Here is a 26,892-nt window from a genome sequence, read left to right as displayed (position 1 = left end):
TCCCAGATGAGATAGAGTATGAGACACACACAAGGAGCAAGGCGACTCTGCTGTTTATTTGCACAAAACGGCAGGGATGGGTCAAGGAGCGTACGCGTCCGTCCTGACACACACATAATCGTGGGGCTCGCAGGCCCTTTTTACTGCATTATGACGCGCTACTTGCGTCACTTCAGAAAGTTAACAAAAAACCTATCGCCACTCTTAATTGGTTGCTCGAGTGGTAGGGTTAGTATAGTACACATATAGAGAATGATATTAGTGGACAAGGTGTAGTCAGGTGGTATATCTGGGTTGTCCCTATAATTGGATACATAAGAATTGTTACATGAAGGCTCCTGAGGATTGGCTAGTGTTACTGACGTCTGAGATAAGAGCCCCATGTTCTGATTGGTGCATCCGTGAGCTCCCCAGCCTGGGACCACCGTTGTTCCCAGCTCTCGGTGTACCTGTGTTTGCAACAATGTTTCAATATGGGTACGTGCAGACAATGTGAGGATTTATTCATAGGTGGAAGGCTGACCGCTCCCACTGTAGCAGGTGTCCATTGAGCCTTTCAAGTGTCTCGGCCTGTGTCTCGTAGCGAGGGACCCAGACGCCTTTTCTCTCCTGGGTTTTGGCATCTCGTCAGATTCGGCTTGGTCACGTGAGGCGGGACCGTGTTTGAGGCAGAATTCTGCACAATTAATATTGCTTTTCCACTGTGTGTCTGGTTTAATTTGTAGATATGACTTTAACGTTGGTACGCGGAGTGCGAGGTTGCAACATCGTGCCTTTGATGATTTGTTCTTGGATGTGGGCTTGCAACATTGCGACCTTGGCTGGTTGCTCCATCGGGTTCTTTCTGCAGGATCAGCAACCTGACTCTTGCTTTGTTAATGTCCACGGGAGCTCTTGTTTGCGGCCTACTCGGGCCTGGTGCTTAAGTAGTCTGTTTGGTTCATAGGTGCTTTAGATTATAGTAGCATACATTTCCATGACCAGTATCGTGTTTCCATTATACCTCTCATGGTGGTAACGGGTTTCAAGGGAAGCGTGAGCAAGCGTTATAGATGAGTTCATGATGCATCTTGCGTTTCTGCATTCTGAAAGCCTATGTAAAAATAATAAAGATGCACGTCCGTGAATATGCCTGTCGCCTACGTCAGAGCACTGAGTATGTTCTTCGTGTAGATTGGTGTGGAAATGTTAAGTGTGTATACTTGTACAGATGTGCTTCCCGTTGTCTAGGTCGTCATGGCATCTCTAACGACGTGTGGTTTTTAGTCTAGCTGATCCGAGCCGCAGGGGTCGGCATGGCCAGTGCGGGCTGTTGGGCAGGCAGGTGGACACATCCGTATGTTCCTGTACCAGGGTACCTGGTCGTCTGGTAAATGGACAAACTCTTCTCGCGGCGGGTGTCTGGGCCGTGACCCTCTAGGCCAAGCGCGAGAGGTGAAGGACGGGAGCCTGTTCTTCCATTCTCCCACTTCAATTGTTTGGGTAATTTGTCTGCCAGTAGTTGGACTAGCCATCTCCAATTGGATTTGTCCCCTCACTAGCAGTTTTAGGGTTGATACTTTTTGATACTTGTCATTCTCTTTGTAGTTCCTCGTTTTGCTGGTAAAACTGTCCCTTGTTCGTTACATCCACTCTTGATGAGTTTATCAATTGTCAAAGCCCAATGGTCTCAATAGATGGGCTTTTTTAAGCAGAAGATTTTTGGTCAGTTTTGAGGTTAGATGAACCACCACTTTGTCAGTGCATCTCTCTTCCGGAAACTCAATTAACACTTGGTCTTTTGATGTTATGAGTGCAAGACTTGGAACATGGTGTAAGAGACGCACAACTTTGGCTCTGTTAAGCACTAATCCATAGCCAAAGAAACATATTCTCTCGATTGAGATTTTCAAGCTTTCATCAAGCCTTCCTATTCCCACTCTTGATCCAGCCTCTTGCAACAGCGCAGGGGCTCTGGTAGGTTGATTTGTTTTACATTTGGTTGGTGGGTTCAGTTTTACTTTAGGCTGTAACCCTTCATCTTGCCAGGTTACAGATTTCTCTGCCTTGTTAACACCGGAGACCATTTCCTTGCCGATAACTGCAAACAGGCCAGTTGGACCAACTGGTTTCCTTATTGGATCTTCCTGCTCACCGGTTTCACTAGGCAGTTTAAAAAGAGGCTGCTGTATGTACTGTTGCCGTAGGGTCTTTATAAACTCTTGAATTCGTAGGTTAATTACCTCCTCTGCAGCTGGAGGTTGAGGTACCTTAATTGGCAGCTGATTTGGTTCAGTTGGGCGTCATCCACTTTGCACAGCTTCCTTATTTGAGGACTTCGAATTTACTTTGTCCAGTAGTATCTCGTTGTTGTAGTCAGAGGATTCAAATTCCAACTCTTCAGACACTGAAGATTTTGTCTGCTGGTTCCTGATCCTCCTGGCAATTGTTTTCTTCATCCGAGATGCTGTAAGTAGACAAATTCATTAAATCTACTTCATCGGGGTCTCCAGCTTCTTGTTCGTCGCCTTGTTTGACCATATTTTCATTTTCTGCACAGGGGACGATTGTATCAGTAATATTAGCTACTGCTGGGTTTTTTGATTTCTCTGTCGGTCCCACTCGACTGAGGGCATGGATAGATTTTTTACAAATAGGCGACTTTTGTTCGATTTGATTTTGGTTGACTTAGCCTGATTTTTAGATTTCTTCACAGGTCTTGATTTATCGCTGTTCCCAATTGCTGGAAGTAGTCCTTTTTTGTTTTTAGTTAGAGGGTCATCGGTAGAGCCTAGCTTTTTAGCTTGGCCTAAATGTTTTACAAAAATTTGACACAGTTTAGAATCCTTAGCTGCAGAGATAGTTGGAAGAGCTTTGGCTAGAAGAGAGGAAGATGCTACCTTCTCGTGGACAGTTGGAACATTCACGTAGTCTTTTGCTAAGGAAGGCACTTTGTTTGGCTCAGTAGTGACAGTTGATGTCGCAACTCATATACTCCTCTCTGACGTTGCTTTCGGAGTAGGCTTGTATACTGGCAGTTTGTGGGATAAAGGATCCCTCACATCTGGCAACTCAGTAGGGGAGTAAAAAGGATTAACAGCTCGTTCTCCCTCTAAAGGTGAATTAGTAGTTCTCACTGATAGGCGTGACAATCTTCTTTCTATTTTTTCCTTTATTATTGGATCTAAAATATCATGAAGAAGTTGAGCTACACTCGCACTACTGTTCTCCATATTTATTTCAATCACCGTAACAAAGCCTTCAATGAAAATCATTTTAGAGTGCACCATGGCCAGCATGGTTGACTGATCTTTAATTGTCTCTTGCATTGATTCATGGAGCTTCATGTAAGGAGCTAGGATATTCGTTAGCATCGAGACTATGACAAAGTTTTTGTTTTCCCCAGAGGTTTCCTTTTTATTTTCTGCCTCAGTCTGGGATTCTGAGGACTTAAAGGCTGTTTTCTTCTTAGCGCTCCTTAACATGCTGGATTTAGCGTCTTCCAAGTGAGTCTGTATGGTTTGCACACTTTGGTCACAGAGGGTCACTCCAGCCAAATGGTTTCTAGGCAGTTAGACGGCCCCCTTGCCTTTTGAGGTTCTTGAACTTTGTAATTTTCCAACTCCATATTCATGGATTTTTCCAGCAAAACCTGATCAGGTATGTCAAAATCGTTGGTGGCGTATTCCAACTGCGGTGTCTCCGGGCCCTCCTTGCTATTGCTTGACCCCAGTGCGAAACAAAAGCGGAGTCCTCTGGGTTGATCATCTAGAGCCAAGCTGAGGGGTTTCCAGGAGCTATGGACACACACAAAGGGGTTGATTTTCAGATTGGTTTGCCTCATTTGAGTGCCCATTTATTGTCCTGGGTCTTTTTTATCGTTTTCACTGTAGGGGTTAGGGACCCAGGGGTCCCACTTTGATTTGTTCCCTTTTACGTTAGCTGTTTGGAATGCAGAGTCCGCTCCTTTCAAATTTCCTAAAGATCCCTGTTTGTGAGTACCTCCGTTTTTAAAAAGGAGTTCAATATCAGATTGTGCTTTTCTTTTAAATGTGGATTTGGTTAAAATATTTCCGTGTAGGTGAACCCTTATGAGAAATAAGAGTCTTAGGGTATTGAGTATTCCTGTCGTGCCCAGTGGATCTAATGTCATTTTTCAGACCCAGTATGAATTGATGTTCTTTCCCTTTTTGTTCAGAGTCAAGTTGTAGTATAGCCTTGTCACATTGAGCAGCATTGGGCAACTTGACAAAGGGGGGCAATATGCAAGTAGATGTATCGAGAGGCATATCCTCACTTTGATTGCTCCCTACTTGGGCCAAGGTGTTCAAATGGCTCCTCGTGGCTGCTCTTACTTCAACATCAATATTGAACGGGCAGGATATTCCAGCACAGAACATCAATGCCTCGTGATTAATGCATTGTTTGAGTTGGGTTTCTGGCCTAGGCAGCTGTGGAACGCTCCCCTCCGTAGTCTCCACTGGATCACTTGAAGTAGCTAAGCTGGGGGGGTGGAGGCAGGGCCCCCCACTAATTCTGTACTCGGTGCCTGCATTGGTGATCAGGCTATGAATAGGAGCCCCCCTCCCCCAAAAAGGTGCATGCTTACCTTTTTTTGTAGAGTATCTGGGCGGAAGTCCACTCCGTTCCTTCCACCACACGCTGCAAACCGGACACCAGATACTCTGCAAACAGTCCGCTACGCTTAGCTCAAGGGGCAGGTATTAAAGCCAGAGCGAGCGTGGCTGAAGGTGTGTCTTGGTGTGCCTGGTTGCAGTGGATGGTAATTGTAGTCCTGATTGTAGTCCTTGTGAACGAGTGCAGGCGTTTAGCAGTGTTTTTCAAGGAAGATGCACATTTTACTGGAGCAGCAGCAATACTCCAATAGCACAGAATCCAAATGAAACAAAGTCCTTGCAGCACACCAGACACTCTGCAAACATGTCAACCTGTGGTCCAGAGGAGAATATCACTTTCTAAACCATCAATAAGCCCCACACCTCTAGGACACCAGAAGGGATCCAAACAGATTGGAAACACAAGGAATTATAAATCCAGTTTTAGTAATGTGGACAGAACGGCAGGCCTATCTCTGAAAGGTCGTGGATCGTTGGTTAGTTGCAACACAGCAGAAATACAATCATTACCCAATGATAAAAGGGACTGTCCAGTCAAGGTTGCATAAAAATACCTGCTTTATTAATATCACAAAAGACAGTTCTAGCAACACTTGAAATACAAACCATCCTGTAAAGGAATGCAGAGGACAGTTTCAAAGAAGGAAAATGGATGCACTCTGGACACTGACAGGAGAGTAGTCAGTATAGTAAATAATTGCAACAGTTGAAGGATACTTGGTTTCAGCACAAAGGGAGCAATGAGTAGTAAATGTCACTAGGGCTTTGCAGCTTCTGCCACAAAGGTCAGGACGGGAGACAGCGGCTGGTATCAGGCGGCAGGCAGTTTGGGGAGTGAAACTGGATGGACGGCTGCAAGCTGTACTACACGGCGGCTCGGGGTCAGGAATCATTGTCTCCGTGCTGGTCGATGGTTCTAAAGCATTGCTCGACGCATCTCAGATGTCTTTAAGCAACTGTGGCGTAACAACAGTCAGCGGTGCAGTCGGTTGCAGCTCGAGGGTCTCGACTGGCTCAAAAAACTTCCTTTATGGCAGATGCCGGTAGATGCTTGCTGATGCACTCCTCCTAGCTTCTTCACTGGGCTAGCGTCATCTTTTATGGTGGATGGCCCAAAGCTGAGGAGAGTTTTGCAGGCAGCTGCCTTGTCCTTGGTTAGGTTCAGAGACTCTCTGGCACTTCCCACCTAGGACGTTTGCTGCAGAGCCTAGCAGGGCACGCTATGTGCTGACTGGGTACTGATTCTGGAGCTGCTTGAGGGTCCTCTGGATTCTGTATACCCCTCTGTTCCCCAGGAGATTTTTAGGGGAGAGATCTTGCTTCCCTCTCGGAAGGCCTTCCTTCACTTGCAGAGGATTTAAGGCTGACTGTACCTTCAGCCAGGGTCCAATGTTGAGTTCTTCCTTCTGCTTCCGGTGACGCCTTCGGATGATCTGCCAAAAGACTCTTTTAAAGCCGAATGAACCATAGGGATTGGTGTAGGCTAAGACAACTTGGATTAACCAATCCTGGGTCCTCACCAACAATCTTCTGTATGTGTAGGTCATAACCAGTGTGCTTTGCAACAGAAAAGGTAAAGGGGTGAAAACATGTAATACTAAGTCCCACCCATCTTCCTGTCTGTAGTGGATCAAAGGGTCTTTCTGGTTAAAAGAGCTCTCTGGGATTCCTAATTAAAGTGGCAGGTCTCCCTTGAAGCTGCAGTTTGACCAGACTCTCTGGCTCCAACAAACCACATACTCGTACCTTCTGAATGGGATCACCCTGCAGAGGTGACTACTGTAAACACGCAGTCCCAGACATGATCACTACTGAGGGCAGAAGCTGGCTTCCGGTTGACACAGTTCATATGAAAGGGTGTTGGTGTTTCCTGTCGCCTTTGTTAGCTTCTGCAGCCAGGCCCCATTTGGGTCTGTTTGAATTAAACTCTGATTAGTATGTGAATGCTGTCACCAGCTACATGGTCCAACAAAATGACAGGGCAGATCCATGGACCCTTTGTTAGTTAATTAGGTTGGCCATGACAGGGGGAAGGTTTGGCCCTGTAGGCTGTGTCCACCCAGAGTACACAGGTCGATGCGTATGCCCTGTTGGTGAGGTTGGATAGCTCAGGAACAACATGTTTGTCTTGGAAGAAAGACAACACAGCACAACACAGTTTTGAATCCAGATCCGGTGCTTACAAACCAATCTCTGGTATTAAACACATTAAAAAAGAACATTTATAATATTATATGTTATGCAATGAGCATAGGAAAATGCGTGCGGATTAGCCCTACACATTATCCAGAGGTTGATCTACCATCATTCAAGTTCATCTAAAATTTCAAAAAAGCCCAGGCGAGCGTACTCCCACCATGCGGATGGTCGAATCCCTGATAATCTCTATAAATGGTTAAATCGTTTAGAACAAAATCCCCTGCGTCTATGCTGATTGTTTAACAATGGACCTGCCGCTGAGCTCAGCTAATGTAAATAGTATCCAATGCACATGTACACTGTAGGTTTAATGTTAAGTTCTAAGAGCCAGGACAAAGACATGTATGTATGGGTAGACAGTTTATGAACATGTTAATTTTTAATCAATGAAGCAGGGCATTTTTATTGTTGACTTTTTTTTCTTTTTTTAAAAACCAAATATACTTCCCTTCTACAGGCAGTCAACTAAAAATATAGCCATACCCCAAAGAGAAAGAAGAAGCGAAAATTGAATGTAAAGCTTTTGGATTAATGTTATCATCATGCAAATAATCAAGAAGGGGGGCCAGGAGAACATGTTCAGACTCAAGAACAGATTGAAACACTCATTGGCAATGCCAACAGTTTGGGGTTTTGTGTAAGCATGGAAAAGGCACTTGCCAGACACTGCCCTAGCGGTATTAACTGGTCATTGATGGTAGCAGGTGCCAAATGGTGCCAGTACTTGTGCATCTAATAGCAGTTCCTGACAAATGCCTAGTACTTATACACAAGTGAAAATGGTTGGCTTTGCCAATGCTTGTTTTTGCAGGATTTCATTGAAGGACACTCATAGTACTTACAAATTGAGCGGCTGAAGGTAGACACAGTTAAGGCATTTTTATTACACCAGTAACACATTTGCTGCTCCAATTTAGTCATTAACTCTCAGAACACTGCTTTGAGAAAACACTGGTAGATACCTGCAGCGCAAAGTTTGATAGTATGCCTTGATTAAAGGGAGCTCAAAGAATTCCCATGAGGAGGTGTTTTGGGTGGGGTGGAGCAGGAATTGGGTGGGAATTGCCATATGGATTAGTATGGCCATGGGCAGTCAATAGGTGAGCAAATAACCAAACAACACCTACAAGCTTTGTGCCCCTCCTCGTATGGCATCACTCCCTAGCCGAACTGCAATAGTTTTGGCCTATAGGTGGCGCTAAAGGCCACCTAATAGCCCAAACTAAAAACATGAGTTTTCACAAAGCCATGAAAATGCTACATTTGCAGGCTGGTGTGTCAGTTGCCCCGTTTTAATAAAAGTGGGGGTATGAGGTACTTCAAATGACATTTTTGTCTGGCAGCCCGATCCCACTATGTTGGCTGCAACCTGATGCTGGACAGTGGAGTGGGAGAAATGTTTTATAACGTTTAGAGCCTTGTTCTTGTGTTTGAGCATCGAGCCAATAGGATAGCATAGGAAATAACTGAATTCCTTCAGGGGAGACAAGAGAGTCATGACATTGTCCCGGAAAGGACGGACCGCTGTGTGTGTGCTTACGGCAAGGACATAGTGCTGGGAACTAAGGAACTGAACAGCGCTTGAGTTATTCACCCGGTGACATTTCCTAGGCAATTGTAGTGATCAGGTGCACTCAATATTTATTTTTCTCAAATATATTGTTTAAAACAACTTACATTTTAACATTAATCGAATTTTTAGTGCTGGAATTTAAGGGCATAAAGCCTTCTATATTGTAAAAAACAAGATAACAGCAACAGATCCCCAGTTGTTGAACCTCCTGCGCTCTAATTGAGTGACTACCTCGTCTCTTAAAGGTATTAGTTGTTTCACTAAATATTCAACATTAAGAAAAAACATTATGTATGTAAAATAAACACATAATCCTTCACAGTACATATATATATATATATATATATATATATATATATATATATATATATATATATATATATATATTTAATACACAATTTGTCTGCTTAAAATCATTTACAAATAATTCTTGTTACTTCCTAGAACAGTACAATAACCAGTAATATTTCATGTCTGATCAATATAAGGAAAACCTGTAGATCGAGTCTTATCATTCATTGATGTTTCATAATAGCATAACATGGTTTCTCAAACACATAGGACCCTGGTGAAGTAACCCAACACGTTTCGAATACTTTCTATATTCTTCATCAGGGCACAGTCCTGCGTGTAAATACTACAATTAATGAAAGAAATATTATGCTTTATTTACATACAAAGCTATACTGTGTTCAATAGAAAAAACAGAAGTTGGTGCCTCACTAACCTGTTCAGTGATTTTGTTTATTGCCTCGCTGAATAAAATATCTTGAAGTAAATGGCTCTGTCAATCAATTTTCTTAAGTCAGTATAAATCCACAATCCACATGTGTTGATGTACTTTAAATTAGTAAAGGATACTCCCAGGATTTTATAGTGAAATTTCGTGGGCAAACATTACCATGAGGAGACAGACTGCTTATAAATCCACCCTTGTTTCTACATGTTCAACTATCAATAGGGTTCACTTTGCCATACATGGTCTCGAGGCCAGGAACCATTGATTGCAGTTCCTTACTTGTGACTAGCGTTCAACATGGTCAGGAGCTTGTGTTTCATCTGCTGTCTTAAAAACATAATTTCTAAAAGTACTTTTCAATGCAGTATTACCAACTTCAGCTGTCCATATTTAAACCTTGCTTCAAGGGCTTGTGATTCCCTTGACCTCATTCACAAACACCACCCAAATCCCCCATAAGTGCTTTGACAAAAAAGAGTCCCGGACCACTCAGACGTGAACACTAGCTATCCAACCCAGAGAACTAGTTTGAATGAATAAATACTTGCTCTCCTCTAACTGGGTTCAGGCTGCGCCTACATTTGTAATAAAAGGGCTGAATGTCCTTAAATACATTATTAAATAGAGGGTCAGTGGTGCAATCTTTGTAAAATCCCTATTTCCGTTTAGGATCAGGCTGAGCGGAAGGAGCTCATGAGGATACCTCAGGAGCAACGCATTTTTCTTGGAAGCAAGACAATGCAAAGCAGCACAGGTTCGAATCCCCGGTCTCTTACAGAGAGCTAAAGATGAATTAGTTCTGTCTTGAAACTCTAGTTGGCTGTTGCCTTCTATTGTATTGGATTGTTTTGTTTATTTATATAGTGCCTATACACAGGAAATTGTTTCAGAGCGCTCTAGGAGGGTGGGAACATCCTGGAGCTCTTGAAATTCAGAGACGATAATAGTCTGCACAGGCAGAGTAAGTATGTAAAATACATGTAACAGTTGAGACGCAGCAAATAGGCCTGACAGCGGTTCTGCAGTTTTACCAGCCTCGCTGATGCTTTGCATTTAGGCTAGGATAAATAGGATTCATCAGTGACATTTATCCTCAAACGGGTGCTTCTTAGGCAGGATCAGTCGAGAGGTTCCCTGCTCCTCATCCTTTGGGTTCTGTGTCCATCCCTGGACCTGGCTTCAACTAACCTGTAGGGCAAAGGCAGTGAGTGGCCAAAGGGCTGGTCAGTGAGGGACATTTTTTGGGGCATTGTGTTGATTTGGGGCCATTGAGGTGACTATGTACCGTGTTTATCTGATCATTTTTAGACTAGCGATAATTGCCCTATTTGGTTCAAATTGCATTTTGTTTTTCAGAAATGACCGCCAAAATCCCCACCAGGTAGTTCTGACCAAGTTTGTTGCCCAATGTCACAAAATGTGATTCACAAATATGGTCCACTCTTGATGGTGAAAGGGCCCACTTTCTGACTAGGAGGGCTTACTTTCTGTCCAAGGCCGACCCGGTCATGAACTGATCTTTGATCAACTAATAAATCCATCATGAGAATGGATCCATTTTTATAAAGGAGACTTGAGCCAACATTCACATCACTGTGCTTGTCTGTAGCGCCATGCTTACCTTGGTTCCTTATTGAGAACAGGGACGAGGTGAAGATCGTCTGCCTGATGTGTAGAGGCCTGGCAAGAGGAGCACTCGATACCACCAGGACAAAGTGCACCAACATACTCTATAATGTAAGCCTATAAATCATTGCATCTTGGATGTCCGCATTCTAGATTGTGTTCAGGGACTGCAGCCCTATCATTATTTTGGTACGGTGGCATTGATTTGACTTTTTGACAGAAGAAAGTTCCGTGGGTCTCTTTAGAATAACAGCAAAAAATAAAAAATGGGGAAGGGGATCGAAACATAAAAAGCAGGATATAGACGAGTCCATCTGTAAAAAAAAATGTCTTAAAGAAACAGCACCTTAAAATGGCAATGTATCAATTCTACCGTACTCTGACATTACATTGGATGACTTGAGTTACAAAATAAATAAAGTTGTAAAATGGCACATATTCCATTAAAATCATTCCTGGTAGATTAAGTATCAAAATCATTACACTGATTTATTTATTTAGTTCGTTATTTTTAGGGTGCACGAATCAGACCACCACGGCACAGAACAGAAAAGAAACAAGTCTGTCCTAGTTCACTAGTGAAATAGAAAGGTTTTTAATTAAAAAAAATTCTGAGGGCCAGGAGAGAGGATGGAATCGATCCATCTACAGGCGAGAGGCGAAATTCTGTGTTTGTCCCTAAATAATGGCTGGTGCTTGTACTGCACAACCACCTCTTTCCTACGTTGGTTCCGTTTTAAAAAGCAATACAAACATGGTCGCTGTAAGCACCCCCCATCTTGTCTAAGCTTGTGTCTGTGTCAGCTGCTGGGCTAAAGTTACAGAGCCTGAATGTTACAAATTAATTTCATGACACATTCTTTCCCACGTGCGAGAGGAAACGACTGGTGGTTTTGATTTGGCCAAGGAAATGCTCTGCCATCTGACTGCACTAAAATGTAGTATTTTTAAGACAATATCACGCACGTTTATTTTCACTTAAACTAACACCATGGGCCTGTTTCACACAAGTGTTTTAAAATGATGCAGTACCATAGGAAAATGCTCTGTGCATCAGGCCCCACACCCTTCTTGTGCCTTGTGTTACCCTTGGATGAGGGCCCTGAAAGAAAATACCGAGCCGTCGTATCATGTGTCAGGAGGAGGAGGATCGGGCGGACTGCCCATGGAGCGGAAAACTTGCCTCCCGAACGTTGGGGGGGATTGCCCGTGAGAAGGAGGAGGAGGACGAGCAGTGCGGGCGTCAGGCGTACTGGGACGGTCCTCGTCGCCAGTGTTACCTTTGGATGAGGACCCTGAAAGAAAATACACAGTACGCTGGAAGGTTGTATGGAACGTCCATTTATTTCACTGCTACAACGAATACTGGCGCCAACGCGCGCCTTACCCACAATCCCTTATCTCCCTCCTCCCACCATGTCGTCCTCGACCTTTGTGGGCGGGGCTTGTGGTTAACCCTGTGGAGGTCGGTAACACCTTGCTTCAGGAAATGGATGCAGTTCGGAGGCCTCCCTTTGTTTGTTCTGATGTAGTGAGCTCTACTAAATGCATGTCAGCTATTGGATCGGCAATGCAGAGCTGGGGCTTAAGCAGTCTACTAGTACTGAGCTGCAGAGAACAGTAACCTGGGCAGAGCAAATCGGCCCGCAGTTCTGCTTTGCTGTGCACGTGTATCTGTTTATCTGAAGTCTGTTGGTAATTCCTCCCTTCCTGTTTTGGTTTTAAAGAATTTAAATTGGTTAGGGACAGGTCTGAGTTTGACGCTTTGAGCTAAACATTCTGCTTGTAAAAGTGAGTGGAAACAGAATGTAGACATTGCGGGCCCTGGGGCTATACTTACAAAGAATATGTGGAACTTGCAGAACAAAGGGAAGCAGAGCGTTAAGATTGCGACCAAACGTCTTTATCTCATTTGTTTCCCCAGATAACGTTTATTCTAATGAATTCTATTAAAGTGGGATTTGCAAAGGCAACGTTGCAAGTGATCAGAAACGTCCACACGTTTGACACCTCCATTGTGTTGGATAGTTGTGTGTAAACCCATCCACAAGCTAGCTCGACATGGGTTTTATTTTTATTTATTTAAATAGTTTTTTTATAACACGCCTAAATCCGTACCTGAGTTCGGTTTTTAAGCGTGGATCCAGGATTCAAACCTCTGTTGCTCTTCATGGTGTTGCTTCCAAGACCAGCACGTTGCCCCTGTGCTATCCTCCATTGCTAGCAAGGACTTGGCCAACCCTACCTACCTTTGTATTGGCAAAAATACACACACGCATTCAAAACTCCTCTGACGAATCTCCCATACCGTGGACTTAGGTCACTTCTGGTGTTCAATTACAGAGCTTTGGGGCCATACCAATGGGAGTAAACGCTATACAAATGCCATATTACATTGCATTACTAGGCACAAGTATAGAACATCATTGTGAGTACCCCACTTGTGCTTGCTCTAATAAATGGTGTTTAGCTCTAAGTGCTAGTATTGTGTCTTCTTGTGGGTAACCTAGTCTTGCTCAATTTAAGGATGTGATAGGTTGGTTACAGTGGGACGTGGTTTCTCAAGGGAAAACCTCAAGACTCCCCCTCTCTGTTTACTGCCACCAAATGTTCTGGGGTTTAAGACGCTTATACAAGCCTAACTACAAAACGGTATAACTGCTCTTTCCTGCTCGCAATGTTCTGGTTGGACTGAGGATAAGCGGTGAAAGTAATTGAGAATGCTCTAAGCAATGTTCTTAGCCAAACAACAGTGCCTGGATGCCATGCTCTACTTTGAATGAATCTATTTATGTCTGCCTTATGTTGCAACAATAAAGCATTTATTGACATGCAAATTAAGTAGTCTGTGGTGCAGTTTTGTGGTATTATCACATCCAGGTGTTGTATGGGGTAATATTGATGACCTTATTTTTCATTAGAGTCATTATTAGGGTTTCCCGCAAGCCCTGCAAAATGGTAGGTGAAGGAATTGAATTGTATTCATTTGACATTCAACTGCTCAGGTGACAGTTTGTTGTACCCATCTCTTTGTCAACATTGGTTGCACAGCCTCCTCAGATATAGCCTCCTGTAAAACGAATTTCATCACCTGGACTCCTTTGATTCTTGGGACCATATTCTCATGCACATTGAAGCCACTCTTGCCATTTATCTCCTTAGAAAAACAAAACATAAATAAAATATCTATTAAAATGCACCAGAAACATGCTTCCTTCACATAGTCCCTTCTCCCTGTCCCATGGTGTCCATTTTTTTGTTAACTTTTTCTTTCAATTTACTTCAATGGCTGCCATGGAAAGGGAGAAGGTACTACAGATAGTCCCTTCTCCCCTTCCAGGGCAGCATGTTCTTTGTTCACTATGGCCTCCACAGAAAGAGAAAATGGACTATGTTTTATGTCCGCGTTGGCCATTTCTTTTAATTTTTTTTCTTCCGGCTATGAAGCGCAATGTGTCTCTCAGCCGGAATAAAAAACACAATTAGTACCCTGGTTTAAGGGACCAGGGTACTAATGGCAATAAACCCCTCAACTGTAGGCCATTACCACATCAGTTAATGCTCCCAGGCCTACGTTAAGGGCCTTGCTATGCTCAGGCCTGTAACTATGGGCCTCGGGGGCATTACCTTATGCAGTAATGGCCTGTAGCCTCTGGGCTTAATGCCTAATTAATAATTGCTACAATAGGATAAGATCTAAAATGGAATGGAGAGTGTTCAGTAGATAAAAGTATCAAAACATTAGCTGATTTTTAAAATCTTTTTCCTGCAATTTTGAGGGACTATATTAAAAGGGAAGCAGCCATTTACATGATAAAATAATAGTGTTGTGAAAGTTTGTTTATGTGTGCTCTGCCAAAAAGTAAAGACTATTATGACCTTTATTATTAAGTGAATTTGGGGCACTGGTAGCATTTTGATAAGGTTGGATGCAGCAGAACCCAAATAAAGTCAGCCATTTGTAAATGTCCATATTTATAAAAAAACAAAAAAGGGCATTTGCTTCATGTGTGCCTAATTCAAGGGTATTCCATACAATTTGAAGCTTGCTGTCAGCTTCTTGCCCAGCTTGGCAGAATGCAGATGGCATATGATACATATATGGATATATATTCAAGGAAAGACATTTAGTTGCAGGGACGTTAAGGTGAGAGCTTAACACAACAAACCCCCTGACATTACAGATCACATCACTGATGCCATCACTGGTGACAACACTAATTAAATTGTATATAACGGATTACATCAATAATGGAATTCGTCATTTATATGTTAGCTCATGAAAACTGACAAATGCTGCTCAGGAACTCATTGCTCGATTATAGCCAAACCCTGAATGAATCAGCTAGAACAATGTTGGCACCTCAGTAGCTCCTTGGAATCATCAGTCTGCCCTGTAGATGGCAAACCATGTAAACCAGGTAGAATTGGCAAATTGGGCCGTATAATCTCTGGATTCGACATAGTTTGTAGTATAACCACAGAGCATGGAGAGCCTTCCTATCATTACTCAGTGAAACGTGTGATATTGTTATGAATCTAGCAATGAGCCAAGAGAGCTGCAAGGTTTACCCTCTAATAACTACTTGGCTGTTGATTGCTTCCAGATCCCCAGGGGTGCACACGAGAAACTCCGCTCAGCGCCATAAGGCCATTACAATGAGGCAACAAGCCAATTACAGTTTGCCAGCTAGAGACAACTGTGCTACCGTGCGCTTCTTCTATTCATTTCACATGGATCTGTATATACAATGGACACAATCAGGTGGTATCAAAAGCCACTTTTGCTGGGATTTTACTTACGGTTGTCGGGTTTTAGAGAACGTTTAGAGGCAACTGAGAACTCATGAATTGCATTTAAGTATTTACAGTAACAGCACTTGTACTGAAATGAGTTGGCATAAAACATACAAATACTAAGACGTTTCACCGGCTTTTCGACCATTAGTGTGATTTGGATTTTAGTTGTGATAACTGTGTGCACTAAAAAGAATTGTGATTTTATCAATTGGAAAATTCTGTTTACTTTATTGTAAGATAATTCTGCGTATACCTTTGTGTGGCAAGCCTGTCAGAGTTATATTAAAATGGTTAACATTAAATGCATGAGGAATCGGTTAGTAAGCACTATCCAAAAGATGCCATTACTATTGCAGTTTGCCTTGGTCCAGATGAATAGAGTATGATTAGAATAATAAATAAGCATCAACAGCTTGGTACTGGACATGGAACGAGAGGGGACATTCTGAGGGGAGGGTAAACGCTGGGGAAGGAAGGAAGGAAGGAAGGAAGGAAGGAAGGAAGGAAGGAAGGAAGGAAGGAAGGAAGGAAGGAAGGAAGGAAGGAAGGAAGGAAGGAAGGAAGGAAGGAAGGAAGGAAGGAAGGAAGGAAGGAAGGAAGGAAGGAAGGAAGGAAGGAAGGGAGGGAGGGAGGGAGGGAGGGAGGGAGGGAGGGAGGGAGGGAGGGAGGGAGGGAGGGAGGGAGGGAGGGAGGGAGGGAGGGAGGGAGGGAGGGAGGGAGGGAGGGAATAAAATGTAGTTCAGAGGAAGGTGGAGAGAGGACGTGGGGGTGGGGGGCGTTTATGATGAGGCAGTGAATACACACATACTGGGCCTGGGGGGACATACATAGAAACAGGACTTGCTTTGATAATGGTTCACAGAAGAAAGTCACTTACAATGGTAAAGGAAATCAGTGAATTTAAACAAGATGAGGCGGGAAGCATGTGAGGGGAGGAAAACGTAGAAAGATAACTGTATTGGCAGCAGAAGGGACACCAGTGAAGAGTGAAGAAGGATTAGCCGCCCTCCACCTGGGCTGTAAAAAGAATTGTTCGGGTGAGAAGCAGAAGGGTAAATGGATGGACGTTGGGTATTTCTTTTGCAAATTAGTACCCGGCGAGGGACAATCAGATTGCTACAATCAATCTGATTGCCCCTCGCCAGTGCTTTATCCCGCCGGGAATCCCTGTCCAGCATTGCTTTCCTTTGTTTCTGGTGGGGGGGGGGGGGGTGGGTGGCAGCCCCTCAACCAATGAGGAGGCTCAAAATAGGGAAATCCCCGCTCCGAGCCACCACACGGCTGGAGGCTGTGATCCTCCCCTGCCGGGGATTCGGGTTAGTGTTTTCTCCCTCCTACCACCTCCCCCAACACCCCATCCAAACAATCCACTCCCCTCCCTCCCAACTTCACTTACCTTCTTTTTTGGTCCTTTTCTGGGAGCGAACGCGCTGGGAACACTTCTGTCCCCAGCACGTCCGCTCCTGATCTGCACTGGCCATCATTGAAAGGAAGAAGAGACTACACATAGTCCCTTCTCTCTTTTCCATGGCGGCCATATTTTTGTTTACATTTTTTGTTTTTTTCAAGCCATGGACAGGGAGAAGGGACTACATGTAGTCCCTTCTCCCTTTCCATTGCGGCCATTTTCTTAGTTCACTTTCTAACATTGATTTTAAATGGCCGCCATGAACTCTGTTTTCCCTTTCTGGGCAGTGATTTTTTTGACATTTCTTTTTTGCTGTTCCAAAATGCCAGAGAATTTCAGGAACAGAAAATCTTTGCTTTTAGTACCACAGTCTTGCAGGCTGGGGTACTAAAAGCAATAAGTCCCTCGACGCGGGGGCATTACCGAGTCAGGTAAAGCCCCAGGGTTTATTGCTTAAATATTCACCTCACGCATTTTTAAGCGCAGCATATTCTCCTCCTTGTAATTTTCATGATTTGCACCACGAAGGGCAGAAAAGTTTAAAACATGCTTAATCATCTTCTGCGCCTTCTTTTTGCACTGAGCCCTACAAATAGTGTAAATGTCGCCTGCCCCTACTGTATAGCAGAGAGCATTTAAAAAGGATTTCAGCAGGTGTGAAAAGCAAATTGGATACACAGGGAATTCCATGCATTTATGCAAGAATACAAATGTAATGCTGGCGTTAATACTTCCGGTTTCTGCTGGGCAAAGCACAAGCGGTTGGTGGAAACAGAAATTCTGTTCCGTGTCCCTGCACCGCCTAAACTGTTGTGCCTTTCTGTCTACCCTCTGCGCTCATCCAAACTATCGACCTGACTTTGCTCCTCTCTCCACTACTGCAAGTTCTACCATACGCCTCATTTGACTCTCTGGCAGGCAAAGTGCTTTGACACCATAACCTATGGCAGGAGACGCTGTACAAATGAAAGATAACATAACACAATATGACATTGGTTGGTATGCCTTGCATCGTGCAAGACTGAATTTACACAAGTGAAAAAGTAACTGTAATACAAGTCCAGAATGGTTAGAAATCACTCACTTGTTTATGTTCATAATGTAAGTAAAGATGCAAAGAGTGAGACCCAATACTTGTCGTTACAGTAGTCAGGGAAATTCGAAAACAACACTCGTTAACACAAGGCTCTTAGCTGCTAACACTGGCTTTTGAGCATAGGTTCCCTTTTCCTTGTAGTGTCACTGAAGAATTTGTTGAAAAGATTTACATGTCTAGAGGCCACATCACGAGTTGGGCAGTATCCCGGCGGTATACCGCCGGGATACCGCCAGGGCTAATAGTGTTACCGCCAAAACCCCCAGCGCTATTAGTGCTGGATCACGGGTTTTTGGCATAACAGTAATTCCCCATCCCCCATTGGGCCAATTCGAGAATTCCCCATACCCCATTGTGCCCAATGGGGAATTTCCGGCACAACTACCGTCAGCGGTATTACCGTGCTAAAAATCAGCAAATTGCTGGCAGATTTACCCCCAGCTCTGAGCTGGGGGTAAATGCTGCCAACCCCATTATTTGGTAGACCCTTAAATGCACCGGTAATAGCATTACCGCCACATTTAAGGGTTACCGCAAAACTTGTGAGGAGGCTGTAATTCTTAATTTATCATGAGGGGTGCAAACACCCACCCATATCATTTGAGTTGGATTAAGGTAACTTGTGTGTCCAATAGGGCTTTTCATTACACTGAGCTAATTTATGCATCGGGAGAACCACTATATCATAGCGTTACGATCAAACTAGTGAGGAGGCCGCACAGTTCATAATTACAGATGGATTTAAGTCAAGAATTTTTTTACATCTCAAGTGAAATGATCCTCTTTAACCTATTTTCTGTCCAGACAGGTGTTTGCTGTGGTCACTATTTTTTGTGTGATGCATTCCCTAGAGTTGTTTGCAGAAAGGTGTCATTGCACAGTTGAACATGGCTGTGTTGTTCCCTGGGAAGCAGTGGTGCTGAGTGAAGTCAGAGCTGTAGCATATAGGCCTGTGGGGATTGTGCGCTACTGGCAAGGGGGAATCGTGCAGACTTTGAAATTAAATGCCCCTTCAGTGGGCAAATGAGTGTGGGAAATGTAAAAAGCCATTGATTCGCTTTTGGCAAAAGTAGCAGAATTTCAATTGCCTTTCTTTCAAAAAATGCTCAGACATCTATGAATAAAGTAGTCAGAAGGCCCACATCGGAGAAGTCTGCGGTTTTGGATATTGTATTAAAATTTGTTACAAAATGATGTCATTGTGATACGTTTTCTATAAGGCGAAGCAGACTTCCGACGGTATTTAACATATGTGCAGTTCTTTTGTAGGATGGGGAGGGATCAAACGTCAGTCTCCCTGACAATATTTTTGTAAAAAAAAATGTAATATTGCTGTTTTAAGTTACACAAAATCCCAGATTGCCGTGGAACCAGGGCGACAAAATATCGTTGTTTGGCTTTCTGGCTGCCCTAGCGGGTTTGAGAAGGTGATCCTCCTGCCAGGGCAGGAATGAAGTGTATCGGCAACCATTTGGAGGAACACACGACCTGAATGGCGGGTTGACCACTCTTGTGCGGCGTAGATTTGAGACACTCAACCTCTGTTGATGGTGCCCACCAGCTAACATAATGTTCTGTCCTTCCAGATCCTGTGTGACGAATGGGCGAGCTACGGAGCGTTTTACAAGTACCAGCCCATCGACTTGGTTAGGTAAGATGAACTCTCCCGGCGACATCCGCTTCACAATGTGTCGCTAGTTTATTTGTGATTGGTACTACTCTGCATGCAAACAGGTCACCTCAGGGCACCAGGATGAAGGGTATTCTTGGTTAAAGTGGGGGATGGGCACATAGTAGGCGCTATATAGGAATAACAAATAAGCCTGTATCCCAGCTTCCCCACACATTGAGTTCTGAAATACTTTGGCTATCCCAGGTATGTACTTCAGCCACATAAGGGTTTGACAGATATTTGATCAAAACCTTTGATGTATGAGTCCACTTGTGAAAGGCTTCTTTAAGCGGATACATTTTTAATGGTTTTTCTGAGTTTTATATCCCATTTTTCGTACATCAGGGCCTTTGGTTTCATATTTCGGTCCCTGAAGTGCCAGCATTTTCAACCCCTACAAAACTGCAGCCTATCCATTGATGAGTGCTCCTGGCCCCAGAAGGGGATGACTTTAGCTTCTATTAAAGCCGGACGCCAGTAAACAGAGGAAATTCCCTTTTTACTAGTCCCAATGGGTGTCCCCACATCCTGGATATTGAAGCATGTAGCATAAATCACACATTCCAATCAGAAAATGTCCTGAGGATGCCATTTTAAATTTCAGGTCAGAGTAAAATAGAACAAGGCCACTGTGATTATAAAATGGCAGTCACGTATTCCTTACTTGAAACTTTTGATGAACATTGTGTTGGTGAATGGTGGCCGCTGAAGTCATAACAATTGTAGATTGTATTTACTGCTTTTGCTTCTGGGAGCTGGGACTCCCTAACAATCAGCACCGTCGGGCCCTATTGGCCTACTGACTAGGCATGTCTACCCCAGTTGTATATTTGAAGGACACTTGTTGCAAATGGTTTCCACTGGATCAATTTGCTGACACATTGGTTTTCGATATCTACCGCTCCACCAAGAAGAAAAGAACAATACATTTGAGTTGCATCTTGGAACTAGTAATTGGTTTTTAATCGCGTCTTTTTCTTTCCTTTGATACATTATTGAAACTGTAGAAAATGCCTTCTTTTTCCTGCTGAAAGGTACACTTGCACTTTCTGAATACTCACAAGGCATAGTAGGTTCGTCCTCTTCCCCCCCCCCACTGCTCTTAAATGTTGTGTTTTTCGTATATTTCAATACATTTATGTTTATTGTTTATGTTTATTGAATTTTTATAGCGCTTTAAGCCAAAGCACTTCACAGTATAACAACAGGTACAAAAGTGATAGAGAAACCTATATACAAGCATGAACAAGTAATTAGAACAATAAGTAGAACTATTTATTTCCCTCCCCTGCTCCCTCCCATGGCCTGTGGCCGCTTTAAAACTGTATTTTCTTATTGTATAAGTGCCTAACAAGCAAACAATACAATAAAATAAATACATAAATAAATAAACTGTACAGTCCAATGCCCAAAAACCTAAATGCTAGAAGTGAATCTAGTAGAAACCAATGTTAATGGGGCAACTAGATTTTTTTTCTTCACTTGTTGACAATGGAGAATGTGCAATCTGTAAAATAGAGTAACATGTTCCTGCTGGGGTTGGATCAGAGGCACCTCAGCAGACAACTTTAATCTCCTGTTCTTTTGAGTGCTGCTTTTATCCCCGGCCTTCTGCGGTGTAGCCCACACTGCATATAGAAAAGCATCCTGATTGAATGAACACATCTCTATGTTATGCCACAATTGTGGGAGCCGCTCAACTGAGAATGAACGCTGTCAAATAACCTGTTCTATGCGATGGTTCTCTCTCAGGAGGGTCTACAACCATGTTTTAGCTCACTGTACTTTCCAGAGAAGAGAAATATTAATTTGTAAATCCGTCCGGACCCACCCACAAGGCCAATCCAGCACTGAAATGCTAAGCAATTCTCATCTGAACAAAAGTACCCACAGCAACCCCAGCCACGTGTTTGTGCCTTGTTGGGCATCATCAGTGAGGTGGAGCTGTGCCTCTCTAAGCACAGTGAGCAAGGGATCCACATATGGGTTGCCTTCTATCTCAGGGTGAAACCCCATGTATCTCAAAGGTGCCAAAATTGTGGGAGCCCCTCTAATGAGAACAAACACGGACAAATAACCTGTTCTGTGGGTTGGTTCCCACTCGGAGAGACTACACTTATTCAAATACACTGACCTAATCCATAGTTGTAGGCCCTCCTGAAAAAGACAATATTCACACAACTTACCCCCTTGATGGAGGCGCAACCAGAAATCCAGCTTAAAGCATTCGTATGGAATGAATCCTACTTTTATCTAACTTAATTGATCAAATCTACATTTTATTAGCAATACTATAGAAAATATATTACAAAACCACAACTTTATATCTCCAGCTGGGGGTCACATAACTAGGGGTTTGGCACAGCACAGGAAACCTCATCTGGCCCGAACACGGAAAGGATTGACAGATTGATAGCTCTTTCTCGAATCTTTGGGTGGTGGTGCATGACCGTTCTAGGTTGGTGGAGCGAATTGTCTGGTTAATTCCGATAACGAATGAGACTCCTCCATGCTAACGAGTTACGCAACCCCCAGCTGGAGATATAAAATGGTGGTTTTGTAATGTATTTTCTGTATAAGTATTGCTAATAACATTTAGATTTTATAAATTAAGTTAGATAAATGAAGGATTCATTACATAAGAATGCTTTAACCTGAATTTCTGGTTGTGCCTCCAGCAAGAGGGTAGGTTGTGTGAATATTCGGGTACAGGAATCCCAGGATTATCCACTGGTCACCGGAACCCCCTACTATGTATAAATTGAGCTCCTGAATAAGAACCATTCCAATTAACAGGTTAGTTTGCTGTGTTTGTTCTCAGTGGAGGGGCCCCCATGTGTTTGTAATATTTTATATGAGTTATGTTATAAAGCTTTTACACGGTCCAATGGCAGCGGGAATCACCTTAAGTGTGGTATACATGTGGGGCACACAGCATCACTGGGTAACACGTAGATTATCTTTTGTGATGGTGTTGCATCAACTCTGTTTAGTTGTGCAATGGCAGACTGCATTGGAGGAACACTGCAGATCACCATGCATTCATGCCCTCCCACTTCTCTTATGTAATGGCGTCTGGAGTATTGCAGTAGCTTATTGTTTCCTCCATCATTTCCCTGTTCCCTTTTATATAATCAACTTTACTTTGCTTTAAAGAGTCATATATTGTGTTTAAGTCTATGCGGATCTCTGATGTGAAATTTAAATTGTAAAAGATTATCCACTTATGTTCTATAAACATTTCCCAGGAAATATTTTGGTGAGAAGATTGGTCTGTACTTTGCTTGGCTTGGCGTTTACACACAGATGCTCATTCCAGCTTCAGTTGTGGGGATTATCGTGTTTCTCTATGGATGTGCGACGGTGGATGAGAATATACCAAGGTTTGTAGATTGCTTGAATGCACGAATAATGATTCTGACTTGTACTGCTTGTTTTAGCATTTGTTGAACTTAAGCTTAACATTATGCTAACTTGAAAATATGCTTGTGTTGTTTATATTGGGTTTCATATAGCATGAACATAGCTAACCACCTCAGAAGCATTAGAGCGCTGAATGACAAGTAGATACAGAAGTAGATACAATAATATGGGCACAATTAGGTTATATTATGATACATTATTTGGGATTTGTATAGTACCTATTTCCATTGGTATGGCCTTGAAGCACTGTGAGGATGAACACCCTTTGGAAGACCGTAGTCAGAGGATTGAGAAGTGATGAAAGGAGGTGCAAAATGCATGTGTTCATTTTTCGCCATAAGATGCAGAGGGCCTGATTTACAAAAGCATTTTTCTATGAGAAAACCCCATTGAAAAAATGTGTCAACCAGGCCCACAGACTACTATCAGTACAGTTAGAAGGCTATCTAGGGAGAGAATACAGAGGTTTGCAGATTAGGGGAAGGCAGTCCTACGGCCTCATTACGAGGAAGGCGGTAACCATGCCGCTTTTTGCAGAATGGCTACCTCCTTTCCAGGTACCGGGTCTGGGTCCCTTGAATGGGGAAGTACCGGGCCATTCCAACCTTAGAGGGCCCCGTATTTCCCCATTCAGGGAACCCAGACCCAGTACATACCCATTCCCACTTCAGCCCCCATAGGGCTTAATGGGGATGATGCTAACAACGGGCCAGTTAATGATGGGCCTGTTGTTAGCATCCTGGGCTGCTCGCGGGACCCGCTAAGGACGACTGGTAAAACCAGGCGTCCTTAGCGGGTCCCGCAAGCAGACCTCGTAATGGGTCGGTAAGTGGTTAAGGGCTCAGACACCTTTATTTGCACCGTTAACCCCTTACCGCCCTCCTCGTAATGAGGACCCAAGTCTAGGTTGAGTGGGGTCTTCCGATGTACTACCATTCAAGCTATACTTCAATGAGTTTTCAGTGATTTGACCTTCCTACCTGCATTATTAAGTGCCTGGGAGGGAATTAGTGAGCACATTCCTTCCCTTCATTTTTCTGCTTTAAGGGGTTTCCTTTATTAATCCCCCAAAAAGGCCCCTCAGCCAACACACCATGAAGCATCGCCTCCAGCATTTTAATACTTTTTTTCTATACCATTGATTACTTATTTTAGAAAGGCAATGCTGACATTATTTCTGGAGGTTTCCCTCAGAATTCCTCATTCATAATATAGCCACTTACTTCAATGTTCATTACATTTCTGTTGGATATGATCAGGAGGAAATATACACCAAATAAAGAAGCACTTACTTTACTGCTTGAATAATTAGGTGTCTGATTGTTATGCTAAAATGGGTAACAGCGGGCTGCCAGGGTTTTGTGGGAAGGCTTAGCACTGAAGTCTTCACCTTATGAAAATTCACACATACATCTTGTGTGTCTCCCCTAAATGACAAATAAAGATTGCTATCGATGCAATGGTAACATCTTCACTAGCAGTATGGCAAACTTTGACATCTTTTCAGGATTAAAAAAAATAAATGTATTTGTGTGTTATAGTTTACAAATACACTCTTCACACGGGTCAATGTACAAACAATTAGCCAAAGGTATCAAATACATATCAAGTACAATTAAAATCACAATAGACACAAAAGCATAACAATTTCATTCCGCGGACCTTGGGTTCTTACATGATATTACATTAGCTGATATTTATAAATGTGTTAAAAAGTTCATTTGAAGCCAAAATAGTTGCAGGTCTAAAGTGCATGGGTATATAAAAACTTCAAAACTGTAATATCATTATTTTAGTGTGATTAGATCAATAGAATGTAAACATGTGATTAAGGCTTTTGCCATAGGGAGTTCATTGTCCGCTACTAATCGCTCTCAGAAGGATTGTGTACTAAGCCAGCCTATAAGGTCTACACATTTTTAAAGGTTTGACATCTCAAAATCTGGAGGGAGAGACATTCAATGACCAAGTGCAAAAGAGATTCCGGGACATTTGGTACCTCACAAAATGTACATGTGTTTGGGATGTTAAGTCCTTTGTGTGATAGTTTATTTCACCTGTGGGCAACACATCCGTCCTGAATCTGAAGAAGTGTAGCCGCCAGTACTCATTTGGTATCTTGATCAAGTATTTAGGGATAGTACCATGGCTTCTGATGTCCCAGAAAAGATGAATGTCCTTATGATTTTGTCTCTGTTACAAAACTTGTGGGTGTGATCACTGCTTTCGATGGTCATCACAGACTGGAAGGAAAGGCGTGTCCTGCTTGATGTATGAATCTTGCTTTGCCTGCTGGCATGGCCATGCCCAGATTCGGAAGTGATTTACAGTTTCATTTCCAATGCAATGTCCAGCTGATGACTCTTTAGGAGGTATTTTTCCGTTCCTTGGATTCAGTGAAAATTGTCAAGCCGCCTGTAGTCACAGTCCCACCACATTTACCCCTGGCCGCTGGTTATACCGCTCCTTGTGCAGTCACTATATTTTTGTTTTACTCATGCCATGGCCATGTCACTGTGATTGGTCAACATGATTTGATCTACTATGAGCATGGCAAACTCCTTTTCTTGTTTGGCATCCTCTACATCATCATTGTCCCCGTCCCCCAAGGGCTTTAAACCCTAAATGAATGCCTATGCTAAAAGCCACTCCTCCCGTACACTGGTACATTCCCATTATGATCTCACACCATGCAAACTGAATCGTAAATGCAAAGACCAAACAGCATCCGGCCATCCTCCAAGGGTATCACGTAATATTATCCCCAACAAAAATAGCGCTGTATATATATTCGTCAGGAATGGCCATAGGCGATATTTTTATTGGGGATAATATTGGGGTTTTTTGGGAGCGGGGTTTGCAATGGGTGTCCCCCACTCCCTTTAAAATAATACAGGGGTTGCGGGGGTCTCCCCCGGAAGTTCCATGCCTTAATATTGCCAGAAAAATATGGCAATATTTTTGTATGGCAATATTTTTGTGGTGATAGTAACACATGGAACCCCTCCAAGCTAGTAAATTCTAATGAAATGTGAGTGTTTCATCCGCCATTTTGTATGCAAGACCTGCAACCAACCGTAATCTCTTCACATCTTGTCTTTTTCTCCACAGTATGGAAATGTGCGACCAGAGATACAACATCACCATGTGCCCTTTGTGTGACAAAACGTGCACGTACTGGAAAATGAGCTCGGCCTGTGCCACTTCGCGAGCCAGCCACCTCTTCGATAACCCTGCAACAGTTTTCTTCTCAGTCTTTATGGCACTGTGGGGTAAGGTGACTTGTTGCCCTTTGTAGAAGTGCTTAGATGTTATTTGGGTCATGTTTACACCCTGAAAGGGGACAGAGAAGCTTCAACAGCAGGTAGGAATACAGCTAGAAATGTGGTTGATGCAGAAAATGAATAGGGAAACCTAACGCTGCTTCCAAGTGGTACCTCCCATGCTGCGACTAAGTGTGGTTCTGCCTGGTTGGTCACCTTTTATTTAATTATTTTTTGTTACAAAGATTTTTTGTGCAAACGTTTATCCCACTGCACTGTGTGGCATGGATGCCGGGTGTTGGCTATTGTGAATTATTGATATAGTATGAACCACACCTATGGACAAGAGCAATTTGCATAGATTTGTAAGGCTATGAGTCAGTGACGCTTGGGGATTTGAGCTCTATTTGCAAAATGGTTGCACGTCCTCCATTTGCCAATCCCTCTCTTGAAACATAAGTCAGGATTTCACACCCA

At 43.1% G+C, this 26,892-nt stretch overlaps 1 protein-coding gene across 5 annotated transcripts in view; it reads left to right on the top strand.

Moving 5' to 3' along the window:
* ANO1 (anoctamin 1) overlaps nt 1-26,892 on the top strand; it is an 802,432-nt gene that overhangs the window by 593,369 nt on the left and 182,171 nt on the right. For all 5 annotated transcript variants that reach the window (XM_069623444.1, XM_069623442.1, XM_069623440.1 and 2 more), the window contains 3 exons: nt 19,644-19,708; nt 22,978-23,112; nt 26,264-26,424. In XM_069623444.1, coding sequence (XP_069479545.1) covers nt 19,644-19,708; nt 22,978-23,112; nt 26,264-26,424 — 361 coding nt within the window. The remainder of the gene's footprint in view (nt 1-19,643; nt 19,709-22,977; nt 23,113-26,263; nt 26,425-26,892) is intronic.

The sequence above is a fragment of the Ambystoma mexicanum genome, chromosome 11 (genome assembly GCF_040938575.1).
Source record: "Ambystoma mexicanum isolate Mex_15411 chromosome 11, UKY_AmexF1_1, whole genome shotgun sequence".
Lineage (NCBI taxonomy): Eukaryota > Metazoa > Chordata > Amphibia > Caudata > Ambystomatidae > Ambystoma > Ambystoma mexicanum.
Note: the sequence above shows the minus strand (reverse complement) of the source record. Positions and strands in the feature narration are given on the sequence as shown.